Here is a 15,069-nt window from a genome sequence, read left to right on the forward strand (position 1 = left end):
GGATCCAGAGTTTGGAGATTCCCTATATCCTTGTTTATTAGGTCCATGATGATGCGTTTCATAGCTTTGCATATCAGATTCATCAGGCTAATGGGGAGATAGTTCCCAGGGTCTGTAGTTGCTCTTCCTTTGTGGAGAGGGATGACTGTAGCAGTGCTCCATTCAGTGGGGACAAAGCATGAGGTGAGGCTGTGATTGAACAGGGCACACAGGTGAGGTGCCAGTTGACTCTGTAGTTCATGTAGAACAAACCAGGGATACTGTCAGGTCCCATAAAAGCTGTATTCTTAGCCTTGGACAGTGTTGTTTTAATCTGTGTAGCAGTAATAATGGGTGCCTGGCAATCTACTGGTATTGTGATTGGTCCTTTGGGGGGAGGGAGGGAGTAGTAAAGTTGGCACTGACTCTCTCGGCCAGTATACTGGCAATATCTGTTGGCTCTGTATAGGAGGTACCATTGTGCAATAGCTCAGAGCAAATCTGGGTATTGCCGTGGAGATTCTTTACGTAAATATAGAAGGCCTTGTGGTTGTCTTTATTATCTGCTGCAATTCTGCTTTCATAGCTAGCTTTAGAGGATTTGATGAGGTATCTCAACTTTTTGTTGAGGCTGATAAGGGAGTTTTTCCAGTCTTGGGACTTCACCTTATTCCACATCAGTTTCTTCCTTCTGTTGTAGAGTTTATTTATGGCAGGGGACCACCAGATTGGCTTCCTTTTTTTGGAGGAGAGCATCTTGGTTCTATTGGGTATGGCGAGATCCATGCATTTGTGTACGTGTTCAAACAGTGCACTGGTGTATGATTCTGTGGTCACGCAACTATTCTCCAGTTGCATGGGTGCCGTTATGTTAGCCACCTCTGTTTTTAGGAGCCCAAAGTTAGCTTTGGTGTATTTTTCATGGTGGTTACCTTTGTGGGGGGGGGGGGTGGATTTTCAAGGTGATTATTTTGTGGTAGGATCTAACCAGGGAGGAGTTGACTATTGGTGTAGAGCAACAGTTGCCCATGTTAGTAATTACCAGGTCAAGGATGTTGTTACCTCTAGTGGGGCTAAGAACGACCTGGTCCAGGGCATTGGAATTAATGAACTCCAGGAAATGTTGGGCAAGTGCATTGGTGCATGAGTAGTTTACCCAGTTAATGGAGGGGTAGTTGAAGTCGCCTAGTAAGAGAGTGTTAGGTTGGACCCTAATATTCTCCAGGGTGCTTAGGAATGTGGAGTACGAGTCTTGGAACATGGTTGGGGACCTATAATAGGCTATGACCTGAATCACTGTCTTACCCAATGTTAGCTGCACCTGGAGTATCTCAGATGCATTATGTTGGGCTACCAGTCTGGAGGTGTGTGCTTCCTTTAAGAATATGGAAACACCATTGCCTTTGGAGCTTCTGTCCAAGTTCTGGGGCCAAAAGGTGCGGAATGAGTTATAGCCTGGTAGTGAAGGGGTGCTTTCTGCTGCCTTGAACCAGGAATTTGTTACAGAACAAATGTCGTTATCCATTTTAAGTAGTGCTTTGAGTGAGTGCATTTTGAGATTTAGACTTCTAGCATTGAGCAGCATGACCCTCAGATTGCATTTGTTTGCAGCTGTTATGGTGGTAATTTGGTCTTTGGAACACCACCTAAAAAAGGCACTATAGTGGTGGCAAGAGCCTTGGCAATTATCCAGAAGCCCAGGTGTGACAGATGCAGGCCATCTCTGGCAAAGCATTGAGGTCTGTCAATCATGTCATCCCAGGCAGACAGATACTGGATCCCCTTAGAATGACACCAGAAACTTAGCCAATTGTTGAAATCAATCATTGTCTTCTTGTACTGTGGTATAATTTTGGGTGATAGTAGGATGCTGCTCAGGGTTAGGGTCATACCCGTTTGGGCTACATAATCCGAGAGCTCCTCCATGTCTCTTTTCATGTAGTCCAGGGAGATACATTTCAGGTCATTCACACCCACATGTACAGTGACAGACAGTCATATTTGTACCTGTTGTTGAGGGACCTGAGTCCATGCGTTATGTGGTGGATCCTGGCACCTGACAGGCAGCTGACTGTTACTTTCTCCTTATTCAGCCTAGTGAGTGGGACATCAGAGTGTCTCATTATCGAGTCACCTATGACTAGTGTGTTAGGCATGCTGTTTTGCCTTAGGGGCTTTGGTTGAGTGGCACACTGTTTAGGGGAGTTATGTGTCTCGTGATTAGTGTTGTGGTGGTTGAGTTCATTTCTGCCTTGGAGGTCTCTGCTGCTTGGGTAGATTTTTATTGAGACCCTCCATGAAGGTGGGTGTATGGTTTGTGTTTTCATGTGATGGCAGTGCTGGTGTGTGCTATGTGCTCCATGTAGTGTGGTGCAAGTGTTGACCTTCTCCTCTTGACCAGCTATTCCAGTCTTGTCTGGAGAGTGCGTGGCTGAGTGTTGGAAGGTAAGAGGAGAGGGTTGGCGGTGTACATGAAGCAGTTTCTGCATTGCCTCAGGATGCCCATAATCACCAGGTTAATAGGAGAAAGCACAGGGAACTGACCTTTAGACATGCCTGGAGGGGTGGGCATTGATAATAAGTACTGGATCTGTTTCCTTGTAGAACGTTTAGTACTGGTAGCACTTTTGCATGCTACAATAATTGCTACAAGAAGTCTGGTAAAGTGCTAGACTAATAAGCTAGTATAAGTGCTGGAGAGGAGAGGAGAGAACTAATAGATCTAAGGGAAAAATTGAAGAGCAGACTCTGTCACCGCTCAGAAGCTTACAAACAGTCCTGGATACAGCAAGTCTGTATCTGGACTAGACTAATTACAGGAAAGGCGGGAAACAAGTGCAAACATGGGCTTTTAAACTGGAAAGTTGAGAGAGAGATGGAAAAACTGTCTAAACAGCCAATAAATTACAATTTCTGGGCCAGAAACCACTCATCTTGTGGTAGATAGGCTACCTAGTGCTTACCACTCCCACTGATAAACTAGAAGGCTTCCCACCAACACAGAAAGGCTTGGGGGGCTCAGAAGCTTACAAACAGTCTTGGACACAGCAAATCTGTATCTGGACTAGACAAGTTACAGGAAAGGGGGGAAACCAATGCAAATGCAGGCTTTTAAGCCAGAAAGTTGAAAGTGATGGAAGAAACTGCCCAAAAGGCCAATAAGCCACAATATCTGGGCCAGAAACCACTCTTCTTGTGGTAGATAGATAACTAGTGCTTACCACTCCCACTGATAATCTAGAAGGCTTCTCTCCAACACAGAAAGGCTTGGGGGACTCAGGAGCTTACAAACAGTCCTGGATACAGCAGATCTCTATCTGGACTAGACTAGTTACAGGAAAGTGAGGAAATAAGCTTAGAATTTTTTTTGCATTGACTGAAATGTCAGTGCTCCAGTGATTTGACTACAGCATACTGCAGAAATACTACAGCAGTGGGCTTAATTCTGATGAAGTTTAACTTCTTTATATCATTTGTGTTTTTATTATTCTCCAGCACACTGGTCAGAACTGCAGTGCAAATCAAAAGGGCATTTCTTACCTGCCTTCTTTGCTAGAATTCTTAGTATTATGCAAGTGTACATTGCCTCTCTTTTTACTGCATGGTCTGTGACTCAGCTTACTGCTAAGCAAAGGTTACAGACAAAATCAGGTGTGCCTACCAGATCTCCAGTGCAAATCAGAAGGGCATTTCTTACCTGCCTTCTTTGAAAGAGCTATTTCAGAAGATGCATCATCTAAGTGTACTTCTCTTCTCTTAGTACACGTTCAGTAACCAAGCTAACTGCTAAGCACAGGTTGTAATGTCAGGTGTGTCTGTCAGAGACCCAGTATCCAGAACCACTACAATCACACACACACTTCCATAATTAAAGGATAACTACTGAATACAAGCTTGACGAATGTGCTACAGATACCCAAGGATGATTTATGCTGTTTTTAATTTCTTCAAGTCTTTTGGGTTTCTAATACCATGATGTGAATGGACCCCATTCCTAAGTCAAAGTACAATTAAAGTTCATGAAATTAGTATTGTTTCACTCTTTGATGTCAGCCAAAAGTGCTCTTTGCAGCACCCGCAATGTGCCCAGTAATGAATCCTTCTGCAATTCGAACGGTGTTACATGAATTGGTAACATATATAAATACGATTGTAAATTCTTTTTTATAAGACCCATTGCTCCTACTACTATTGGAACTGTCTGGGTAACTTTCTTCCACATGGCTCTCGTTTCTGACTGCAGATCCAGGTATTTTATGACTTTGTGTCTCTCTGTACGCAAGATACTGTAGTCACTGGGTGTGGCGATTTCAATGATTGCTACTTTTGTCTTCTTTTCTTGGACTATATCCGGTTTTCTAGCATCTATCTTTTGAACTGTTAGTATTGGGTGATCCCATGTGATATAAACTTCATCATTTTCTATGATTCTTTGTGGCTCATGTTTCCAGTATTTTTAAGCCACTTCAATACCATAATGTTTGTACAATCTCCAGTGTAACAGTCTTGCCACATTATTATGCCTTACAGTATACAGTCCCTCTGCCATTAGAGTGTCACAGCCTGCAACAAGGTGTGTGACTGTTTCCAATTCGGTTTTATAAAACCTACATATGTCTGTTTCTCCCACATGTTCAATGGACTTTGTAAACCAGCGTGTATGTAGCCCACTATCTTGGGCTGCCAATATTAACCTTTCATTTCTTGGTTTGAATTTGCCTCTCTTTAACCATCCCTGCATTTGTTCTTGAACAACATTAGGCTGTTCCAGAAGTTTTCTATACTTGCAACGATATTTATGTTTTTTCCACATTTCTTGCCTTCTCATCTGGTCCTTCACCTTATATTCTTTCTTTTGTTTTTTGGCACATTCAACTTCTGCCTGGTTTTCATCCACTTCTGGTTTGATTTCCATTCCTGCTTGACATCCATATGCTTCTGCTAAATTAAGCAGAGACATCATCTTAGATTTAGTCTCCTCATGTTTCAAAACTTTCACTACATTTGGATCTTGTGAGGTCAGTAAATATGTGTGGAGTCCCATGATTGCAGATCTATACATGTAATCAATTTCAAGGAGGCCCAACCCTCCTTTGGAATAGGAAATATATAATCTTGGTATACACTGATTTTTATAAATCATTTGGTAAGCATGAAGCAGCCTTCTTGTTTTAATATCCAGTCTATCCAACACTTTTTAGGGCCAGTCAATCACTCCAAAACTATAAGTTAGGACAGGAAGAGCAAATTGATTTATAGTTTGGATCTTGTTCCTAGATGTCAATGCCATTTTCAGGATTAATTTAAGTCTTCTAAAGTACTCCTTACTGAGGTTTACTCACATTTGTTCATGTTTTATTGCTAACCCTTCATCAATTCCTAAGTATTTATACACTCCCTCTTGCTCAAGTTCTTTTATATCACATTCTTGTCCCAAACGGATGTTTTCCTGGTGCTGCAGTTTTCCTTTTATAAAGGTTGCTTTTGCACATTTATCAAGACCAAATGACATTCCAATATCATCTGAAAATGTTTTGACAACCTGCAGCTGTCCTTTTAGTTCCTCATCTGATGAGCTATACAGTTTTAAATCGACAAAGTGAAGATGAGAAGTCATTAGACTTTGTTGTTATCTAGGAGCCAAATTGTAGCCATGGCCTTAGCTGTTAAGTGAACAGCTTAATGGATTAATGACAAGGCAGAGTAGCAACGGTAACAAAGATTCACCCTGGAATATTCCCCTTTGAATTTTTATCCATGGGATAATAATCTGTCCTTTATCATGGCTTAATTGCAAAGTGGTCTGCCACTGTTTCATGATTACTGTAATGTAGTCAATCAGTATAGGGTGTATCCTATACATATTTAAGCACTCTTTTATTCATGAATGTGGGACACTATCAAATGCTTTTTTGTAGTCAATCCATGCTGTACTTAGAATCTTCCCCTTCTTACAGTTCTCCACTATAACTTTAACAACAAATGATCCTTGATAATTATTTATGCTTGTATGAGTGACTAAATGGCCATTTACCTAAACAATGGCATATCAGCTAGTCTTCTGAATCTGTGGCATTGCATTCATCTGCAGCACTAATGGTGACACAGGTTCATGGACAAGATCAGGTGTTAGCAGGAGGCAGCTTCAGGCAATTTTTCTGCCATCTGTTCTTAATGAAAAGGGAATTCAGAGCCTTGTACATAGTGGTTGATGCAAACTTTCATTAGATCAAATAAGCGGCCAGCACCAAATGGGGAAATATTCACTTTTTATTGTACACATACCGGTTTCGCCCCAAAGGAGCCTTTATCAATGTCAAAAAAAGTGGGTTAAAACTACCCACTTATAAATAACTAGAGCACCACCAGATAATCAATGACATACAGTAGCTCATAAATAATTCATTAAATACACCAGAACTACTGAAAATGTTTTTTTTAAAACAAATACCCTCCACCAATAATAAATAACCCTATCACAACAAATATACATACAAAAGCAAAAATGATGCATGAAACATTGAAAATTCCCTACAAATGTTCACTTAGACCTAGTGGAAAAAGTCCACCCAGTCTAATTATCCAACCTTTTTCCTTCCTAGTTAGCATCTCATGCCATCTGGCTTTAATAAATTTGTGTCCACCTACTTTATCAGTGATAGTGAAGTGAAAACAAGCAGTACTATGCACAAGGGTGTGTTTATATAAAGAATTAGTAATTACCTTATTTCGCATATTGCTAAGATATTCCAAAATGCGTAGCTTCATTGGTCTGGACATTTGTCCGATGTAGAATGCAGAGGAATTACAAGTGACCAAATAAACAACCCAGTCACTACTACAATTAGTCGATTTAATTTCAAAGACCTGTGGTGTATGCTTACTGTTAAACTCCTTGGTTTTTACCACATGTTTACAAAAGCTACAATGACCACAAGAGAAACACCCCCATCAAAGTGGTGCCATCCAGAGTCCGTTGGGACTTAATATTGGGCAGGGAAACAAGTTTATAAAAACTCAAGTGACCACCCAAGGTGACCCCTCTTTGAAAAGAAAATGCACACCTATCATCCAAAATTTGTCCAAGATGTTCATCCGCTAATAGACTATCCCAATGTCTCTGTACGAGCTTGACCAATCGCTGGGTGTTTCTGCCAAAAGTAGTTATGAACCTAATCTTGGTATCATCTCCAGATTTATGTTGATTGTATGTCAACAATTCCTGTCTGGCCATTTTGTCAATCTGATTCATAACTGATGACAAATGAATGGAAGTATACCCTCTTTGCATAAATCTAGCTGTAAGATCAACATTGTAACATAGTAAATCATCCTCCCTAGAACACATACATCGAATGCGCATGTATTGAGATTTCGGAATGTTTCTAATAATGTGTCTTGGATGACAGCTGGATGCATGTAACAAAGAGTTAGAATGAAAGGGTTTCCTATATACAGAGCTGGTAAGGGTACCATCAGCTTGTTTATTTACCATGACATCCAAAAAAGAGATAGATTTCTAGTCATAATTAACTGTAAAACGGATTCCCCCATTTGTTGTCATTGAAATACTCTAAAATATTCCTGCAAGTATATGATATCTGATTTCCATATCATCCAGCAGTCATCCAAGAAATGCCTCCAAATATCAATTTCTTCCATGAAAATGTTATGATTATTATCATAAATCATAATGTGTTCAAAATAACCCATGAATAGGTCAGCATAAATGGGGGCAAATGAAGCCCCATAGCCGTACCCTTCATCTGGAGATAACAGATACCATTGAAATAAAAGGCATTCTTCGTCAGTACATGCTCAGTTAAACATAATAGAAAGGTGTTGAACCCAAGGCTGTAAAGGGCTAGTTCATTCAACCAAAATTCCAAGGCCATCAAACCAGCCCAATGAGGGATACTGGTGTATAAAGAAGTTACATCTAAAGTGCAAAGAAGCCAGTCAACATCCAATTGTGTGTCATTAATGATGTTTAAAAATTTGGTGGTATCCTTAATTTTGACCCTCACATCTGTTAACAAGGGTTTGAGATATTTAGTAAGATACACCGATATAGATTCAGAAAGGGTTCATTAACAACTGTGAGGGCCAGAATTAAGGATACCACCGAATTTTTAAACATCATTAATGACACAGAATTGGATGTTGACTGACTTCTTTGCACTTTGGATGTAACTTCTTTATACACCAGTATCCCTCATTGGGCTGGTTTGATGGCCTTGGAATTTTGGTTGAATGAACTAGCCCTTTACAGCCCTGGGTTCAACACCTTCCTATTATGTTTAACTGAGCATGTACTGACGAAGAATGCCTTTTATTTCAATGGTATCTGTTATCTCCAGATGAAGGGTACGGCTATGGGGCTTCTTTTGCCCCCATTTATGCTGACCTATTCATGGGTTATTTTGAACACATCATGATTTATGATAATAATCATAACATTTTCATGGAATAAATTGATATATGGAGGCATTTCTTGGATGACTGCTGGATAATATGGAAATCAGATATCATATACTTGCAGGAATTTTTAGAGTATCTCAATGACAACAAATGGTGGATCTATTTTACAGTTAACTATAACAAGAAATCTACCTCTTTTTTGGATGTCATGGTAAATAAACAAGCTGATGGTACCCTTACCAGCTCTGTATATAGGAAACCCTTTCATTCTAACTCTTTGTTACATGCATCCAGCTGTCATCCAAGACACATTATTAGAAACATTCTGAAATCTCAATACATGCGCATTCGAAGTATTTGTTCTAGGGAGGATGATTAAGTACGCTACAATGTTGATCTTTCAACTAGATTTATGCAAAGAAGGTATTCTTCCATCCATTTATCATCAGTTATGAATCAGGTTGACAAAATGCCCAGACATGAATTGTTGACATACAATCAACATAAATCTGGAGATGATACCAAGATTAGGTTCATAACTACCTTTGGCAGAAACATCCAGCAATTGGTCAATCTCATACAGAGACATTGGGATATTCAGATGATAGGTGTGCATTTTCTTTTCGAAGAGGGGTCACCTTGGGTGGTCACTTGAGTTTTTATAAATGTGTTTCCCTGCCCAATATTAAGTCTCAATGGACTCTGGATGGCACCACTTTGATGGAGTGTTTCCCTTGTGGTCATTGTAGCTTTTATAAACATGTGGTAAAAACCAAGGAGTTTAGCAGTAAGAATACACCACGTGTCTTTGAAACTTAATTGTTGACTAATTGTCGTAGTGACTGGGTTGTTTATTTGGTCACTTGTAATTGCTCTACATTCTACATCAGACAAACGTCCAGACCAATGAAGCTACGCATTTCGGAACATTTTAACAATATGAGAAATAAGGTCATTACTAATGCTTTATATAAACACACCCTTGTGCATAGTACTACTTGTTTGCACTTCATTATCATTGATAAAGTAGGTGGACACAAATTTATTAAAGCCAGATGGCATGAGATGTTAACTAGGAAGGAAAAAGGTTGGATAATTAGACTTGGAGGACTTTTTCCACCAGGTCTAAATGAACATCTGTAGAGAATTTTCAATGCTTCATGCATCATTTTTGCTTTTGTATGTATATTTGTTGTGATAGGGTTATTTATTATTGGTGGAGGGTATTTGTTTTAAAAAATTTTTCAGTAGTTCTGGTGTATTTAATGAATTATTTATGAGCTACTGTATGTCATTGGTTATCTTGTGGTGCTCTAGTTATTTATAAGTGGGTAGTTTTAACCCACTTTTTTTTACATTGATAAAGGGTCCTTTGGGGACAAAACTGGTCTGTCTACAATAAAAAGTGGATATTTCCCCATTTGGTGCTGACGTTTATTTGATTTATTGTGTCAGTTTGGGCCTTTGCACTTGCCGTCCGGGCGAAGGTTTTTAGTTTGTTTCTTAAACTTTCATTAACGTGATAAAGGGCTATACTACTTGAATGCATATCGTATACCACCAGGGATTTACAGAAGGAAAAATTGGACCTTTCTCACCATGTCAACATCTTACCTGTACCATTACTGCATCCACACGTAACTGCAGAGATGAATCAAGGACACCTTTCCATGACCATATAAAGCCACAGCTTCAAGGGGAAGAACTTCTTCACTTTGCAGAAAACTGGACAAGTGGCTACATGGTGTGGCACTTCAAGGCTGTATTTGACAATTGGTGGGATGGGGAACTTTTGTGGCAGAAATTGTAGCATTACCTTATTGAAGACTTCAGAAGATAGTCTCTGAATAAAGTGAAAAACTATATTAAAAAAAAGTACTGTGTCTTATTGCAATTACAGTTTAAGTGCCCTTCTGATATAACTGCAAATTTTGCTCAGAATATGGCTATTATCTATTAGTGTCAATAAAATATAAACACAAGGTTGATCTTATATGTACAGCTAATTACAAAACTTTATTTCTGATACTCTGTTATGATTATGTATTAAATTAACAATAATACAAAAACAACTACAGTACATCTCTACCACCTGGACACAAACCTAGAGGTTGAGTGCATCCAGCCAAGTAAGTAATATTATCACTATGCATAATATATGACATGACATAGCTTAAATTATGCAATAGTTTGTTTACAAAACAAAATCAGGAAGGCAGAATTTATTTGTTTTTAAAACAAGTATGCTGCACTTGAACAGCTATGCTGAGCATCAGTGACACACAACGAAGTCCTGAATTTTATGTTCTGCTATTTAGTAGTTTTTTGATTGTTCAAATTATGAGCTTTGATGATGTTTTACATATCAGTGTTGGCTAGTGAAGCCCTGACTTAGGTGAGTTTATTTTGTTACAGGTGCTACAGGCTGCCTGAAATGTCCAAAAGAACTAAAGCCCAATGATCAGAGGGTGAAGTGCATTCAGAAACTCAGTGAAGTCCTGTCTTATGAAGATTCTCTGGGAGCAGCCCTAGCTGCAGTTAACTGTGTATTCACAGGCATCACTGCTAATATCCTTTGTGTTTTTGTCAGGAATAAGGAGACACCAATAGTCAAGGCCAACAACCGTGGACTCAGTTACATTCTCCTTTTCTCCCTTATGCTGTGTTTTCTTTGTGCCTTGATTTTCATTGGACAGCCCACAGGACTGACATGTCTTCTCCGTCAGGCAGCTTTTGGTCTTGTATTTTCTGTTGCCATTTCTTGTATTCTTGCCAAAACAGTCATCGTTATTATTGCCTTCAGGGCTACTCAGCCAGGAAGTAACTTAAGAAAGTGGCTAGGAATAAGACTGCCAAGCTCTGTAGTATTTGGTTGTACTTTAATTCAGATACTCATTTGCAGTGGATGGCTGTTGCTTTCCCCACCTTTCCCTGAGTCTGATATGGAATCTGGAGAAGGCACAATCACTCTACAATGTAATGATGGGTCAGTGACTGCATTCTGGAGCATGCTGGGATATATGGGCCTTCTTGCCACTATTAGTTTAGTTGTGGCTTTTCTTGCAAGGAATTTGCCTGATAACTTTAATGATGCAAGATACATTACTTTTAGCATGCTTGTTTTTGCTAGTGTTTGGCTTTCTTTTATCCCAGCATACCTGAGCACAAAAGGCAGGTATCCAGTGGCTGTTGAGGTATTTGCTATCTTAGCTTCCAGTGCTGGGATGCTTATTTGCATATTTTTCCCAAAGTGTTACATTATTCTCCTGAGACCACATCTGAACAGTAGAAGTCAAGGAATGGGATCTGCAAAATTAATTAACAAAAAATATTAAGTGAGAGCCATGGGATAGCAGTTTGCTAATGATCTTCTGTCTGTTTAAATTGCTCTAGAAATTTAAAACAAAAATGTTGCAAAGACAAAATGCCTGTAGGTATAACAAGTCTGTAAAGCAAATGTTCACAATATGATTCATTTCAAATTATTTTTGAGATATGTTAATTCACTTTACAAAACTATTTATAATGCTAACTGTGGAGATTTTCTCACTCGGCCTCAAGTGAAAATGGATCCTCAGTCAGTCAGACTCACAAATGTATGCAAATAAATAAATAGAGTTTTGTATTTTATTCTGGTTAGGAGAGGATCTAAAATCAGTATCTCTTCAACATCTGAAGTTGCAGTGAGCGTGGCTAATTCTAGGGTATGATCTTGAATAAAAACTGGGAATAACAGGGGATTTGGGTACCGGCTTCTACTTCCTTTCTGGCAGGGTTGATTTGACTTCAGTGTGAATTCTGTAATTTTATTGAGTAGGTTATGTTGTTATGGTAGTTAGCCAACCAGTAAGTTTTGAATGAGTGTCATATGAACTGTGATGATAATATTAGATGAGGGTGGTTCACACCATTAAAGGTATTTTTAAGTCTATTAAAACGACTCATGAGAGCTGGTCTTTGTATTTCTAAATATGAAACCAGTGACCATTCAAAAGTGCTGCCATTATGTTTTCATAAGCAAACTGATGCAAGCTTGTACTTATCCACAGACATTTTTTCCAAATATTTTATGTAATACAAGGAATAGAAATATGAATCTGAAGTTGGTGGGTGACTGACGTTCACATTTTGGTGACTGTAATAATAATACTATCCAATTTCAAAGTATTAGGAATAGCATTTGAGGTTAAAAGATTTAGGAAGTAAGAGATCTTACAAGAAAGGGAGCATAGAGTTTAAGGAAGAGAAGATGTTTATATGTCCCCGAGATTCTTAAATATGAAGTATATTAAGAAGGTGTGGAATATCACAGTGGTTCATTTTCAGAAAAGAACAATGATTGTGGAACGAGTTAAAAGTAAAGTGGTTTAGTTGGCGAGATGGACTGAAAAAGTACAGCTAAATGAGCTTTATATGATGCATTTTGATTAAACACTGTTTTTATTGATTCAGCTGTGAGACTAGAGTGGCTTTGGTTGTAGCCTTGTTTGTTGGTATATTGGATTTATGGTCACATTTCATTTCAGGTCTGTGGACTGTTTGTTCTAGGACCAGTTTAACTACTTGACAGTGACCTACATTTGACTCATCCTGTTCCAAGTTTTGCACCAGTAACATCATTTTTGTTTTAGGTCTCTGACCATTGTCATCTTTAACAAGTGAAAGAGGGCAAATTGTCTTAGAAGGTTATTAACATATTAGTGGAGAGTGAAAGGGCTTAATTCTTACCATGGAAATGTATGAATGTCCTACTTAGTAGAAGTGGGCTGTATAGGGAAGTAAGTTCTGCTAGTGCCGATTAATGATATCAAGAGATTATGATGGCAGTTTACTTGTGGGTGCTTACATGCACCTGTGAAAAGAAAAGGATCTGACTGCTAATGGCACTGGGTAGTATTCCAAATTTCACAACTCTTAAGGCTTACTTATTAGTACCCTGTGTATAAAGTAGTATATATGATTGTTATATACTTAAGTCTTAGTGGAACCTACCTGAGTTAGCTTATAATGTATAAACTTACAGAGACAACTTTAAAAGGCAGAGACAATTCTGTAAAGATTTATGCTGCTAATTTGTCTAAGGTTATTTTCACCTGTCTAGATTAGACAGTATTGAAGAGATTATCAGTTGAAGGGGAAAAGAGAATGCAGACCATGACAAGAAATTATTTGGTGTGGTCTCTAAGCAGTGCTCTAACAGTCTGCACCTTGCCTGCTCTGGTTTACAGTCATCTTGGTTGTATAAAGATAAACCAAGATGAGCTGCATATGCAGTCATTGCTTGATACATAGGCAGCATTCCTCCTCCTGTTCTGTTTTTTTTTTCTTTCCCTAAAGACCTTGTCAAATGACTCCTCTACCTGAATCCTCTTGGCCCATTTGTTCTGAGGGAATGAAACGCAGGCATTCCTGGGCTATATAAGAGCATTAAGTCCCATTTGGTCTTGCCTGGGAACCCCAACTGGCTATCCATTCACTAGTGAGAATCAGGTGATAGGGAGTGGGCCAGGGTCATGGTCAGTAGCCTACCATCTCCCTCCTCCTCCTCAGTAGTTCTTCCAAGCTCTGTCACTTGTAATCCCGTGGGGAATCATGTTCTTGCGCTCCATATACCCGTTGACATCCTAGTCTGAAACAGTATGACAGCGCAGTCTCAGACTCCATTAGGTTTAACACTCTAGGTGTCACACTTGTGGTGTGGCAAAGCTCCGTCCCTCCCCTCAGGATGGGCAAGCCAACAGAAGATGTTCATTTCATTCCTCCCGGGCCAATTCCTACAGGCAGCTGTTATGATAATCAAACTTCTTCCTCCGATTCTTGATCCAAGTCTAGTCTTCCTTAAGTAGTGCAGACTTGTCCACAGCTGATCATGAATGTTATGTAGCATCTGGCTTTGCGTCTGACAGTCAAATTATGCTTGGATAGTGAATGGGAAACCATATTCAAAGCAGGATTATTTTGTTGCCTACACTTTCAAAGTTTAAATGTGCAGTGAGCCTCCCTTCAGCCAAATATTATAGAAGGGAGATTTTGTTTTGTGGTGCTGAGGGATGAAGTCCTAACTGTAACTCAGATGTCTCAGATTTGATTACTGACTCACATACTGGAGGAGTCAGTGATGGGAAGAAAGGAAATGATGAGGCATTGCCTGCTAACCTGTTCCAGAGGTGAGGTTGTACAGACATGCCAGAGACACACACTTAAATCACAAGCTGTTGATGCTGGGGCTATGATAGAAGGCAGCTACCCCATTGTATGCATAGCCAGCCTTAGGCATAGGCCAAATAGGCATCTGCCCAGGGTGCCGCTCTAGCAGGGGTGCTTTTCTACTATTTATTTATTTATTTATTTATTTTTATGGTGTAGGTAGACCAGGATGGGGGCATGGGGTGGTGTGGGGGGGGGTGCTGCAGTGCTCTTTCACCTAGGGCACCTACTGACCCAAGGCTGCCCCTGATTGCATGGTGGGTGGGCAAATGAAGGGAATGTGATCATGTATGGAAGGTGGCTCCCTCACAGTACCATTACATCTCCAAGTTGTAACATAAACCCAGTATAGCAATGGCTGGACAAGGCTTAAGGCCAAAAACATCTGGATACAGTATGATAGCTTCTGGCACTCCCCAGTCATGGGAGCATTCACAGCCCAGTGGTTGCATGATCCTCCCA

General features: G+C 39.6%; 1 protein-coding gene across 1 annotated transcript in view; it reads left to right on the forward strand.

Annotated features, from left to right (window-relative positions):
• The window catches only part of LOC122805982 (extracellular calcium-sensing receptor-like), a 99,874-nt gene extending 88,139 nt beyond the window's left edge, over positions 1 to 11,735 (forward strand). Inside the window, exon 5 of the mRNA XM_044076221.1 lies at positions 10,825 to 11,735. Coding sequence (XP_043932156.1) covers positions 10,825 to 11,735 — 911 coding nt within the window. The remainder of the gene's footprint in view (positions 1 to 10,824) is intronic.
• The last annotated feature ends 3,334 nt before the right edge of the window (positions 11,736 to 15,069 follow it).

The sequence above is a fragment of the Protopterus annectens genome, chromosome 7.part0 (assembly GCF_019279795.1).
Source record: "Protopterus annectens isolate FY-2018-M chromosome 7.part0, PAN1.0, whole genome shotgun sequence".
In the NCBI taxonomy this organism is placed as follows: domain Eukaryota; kingdom Metazoa; phylum Chordata; order Ceratodontiformes; family Protopteridae; genus Protopterus; species Protopterus annectens.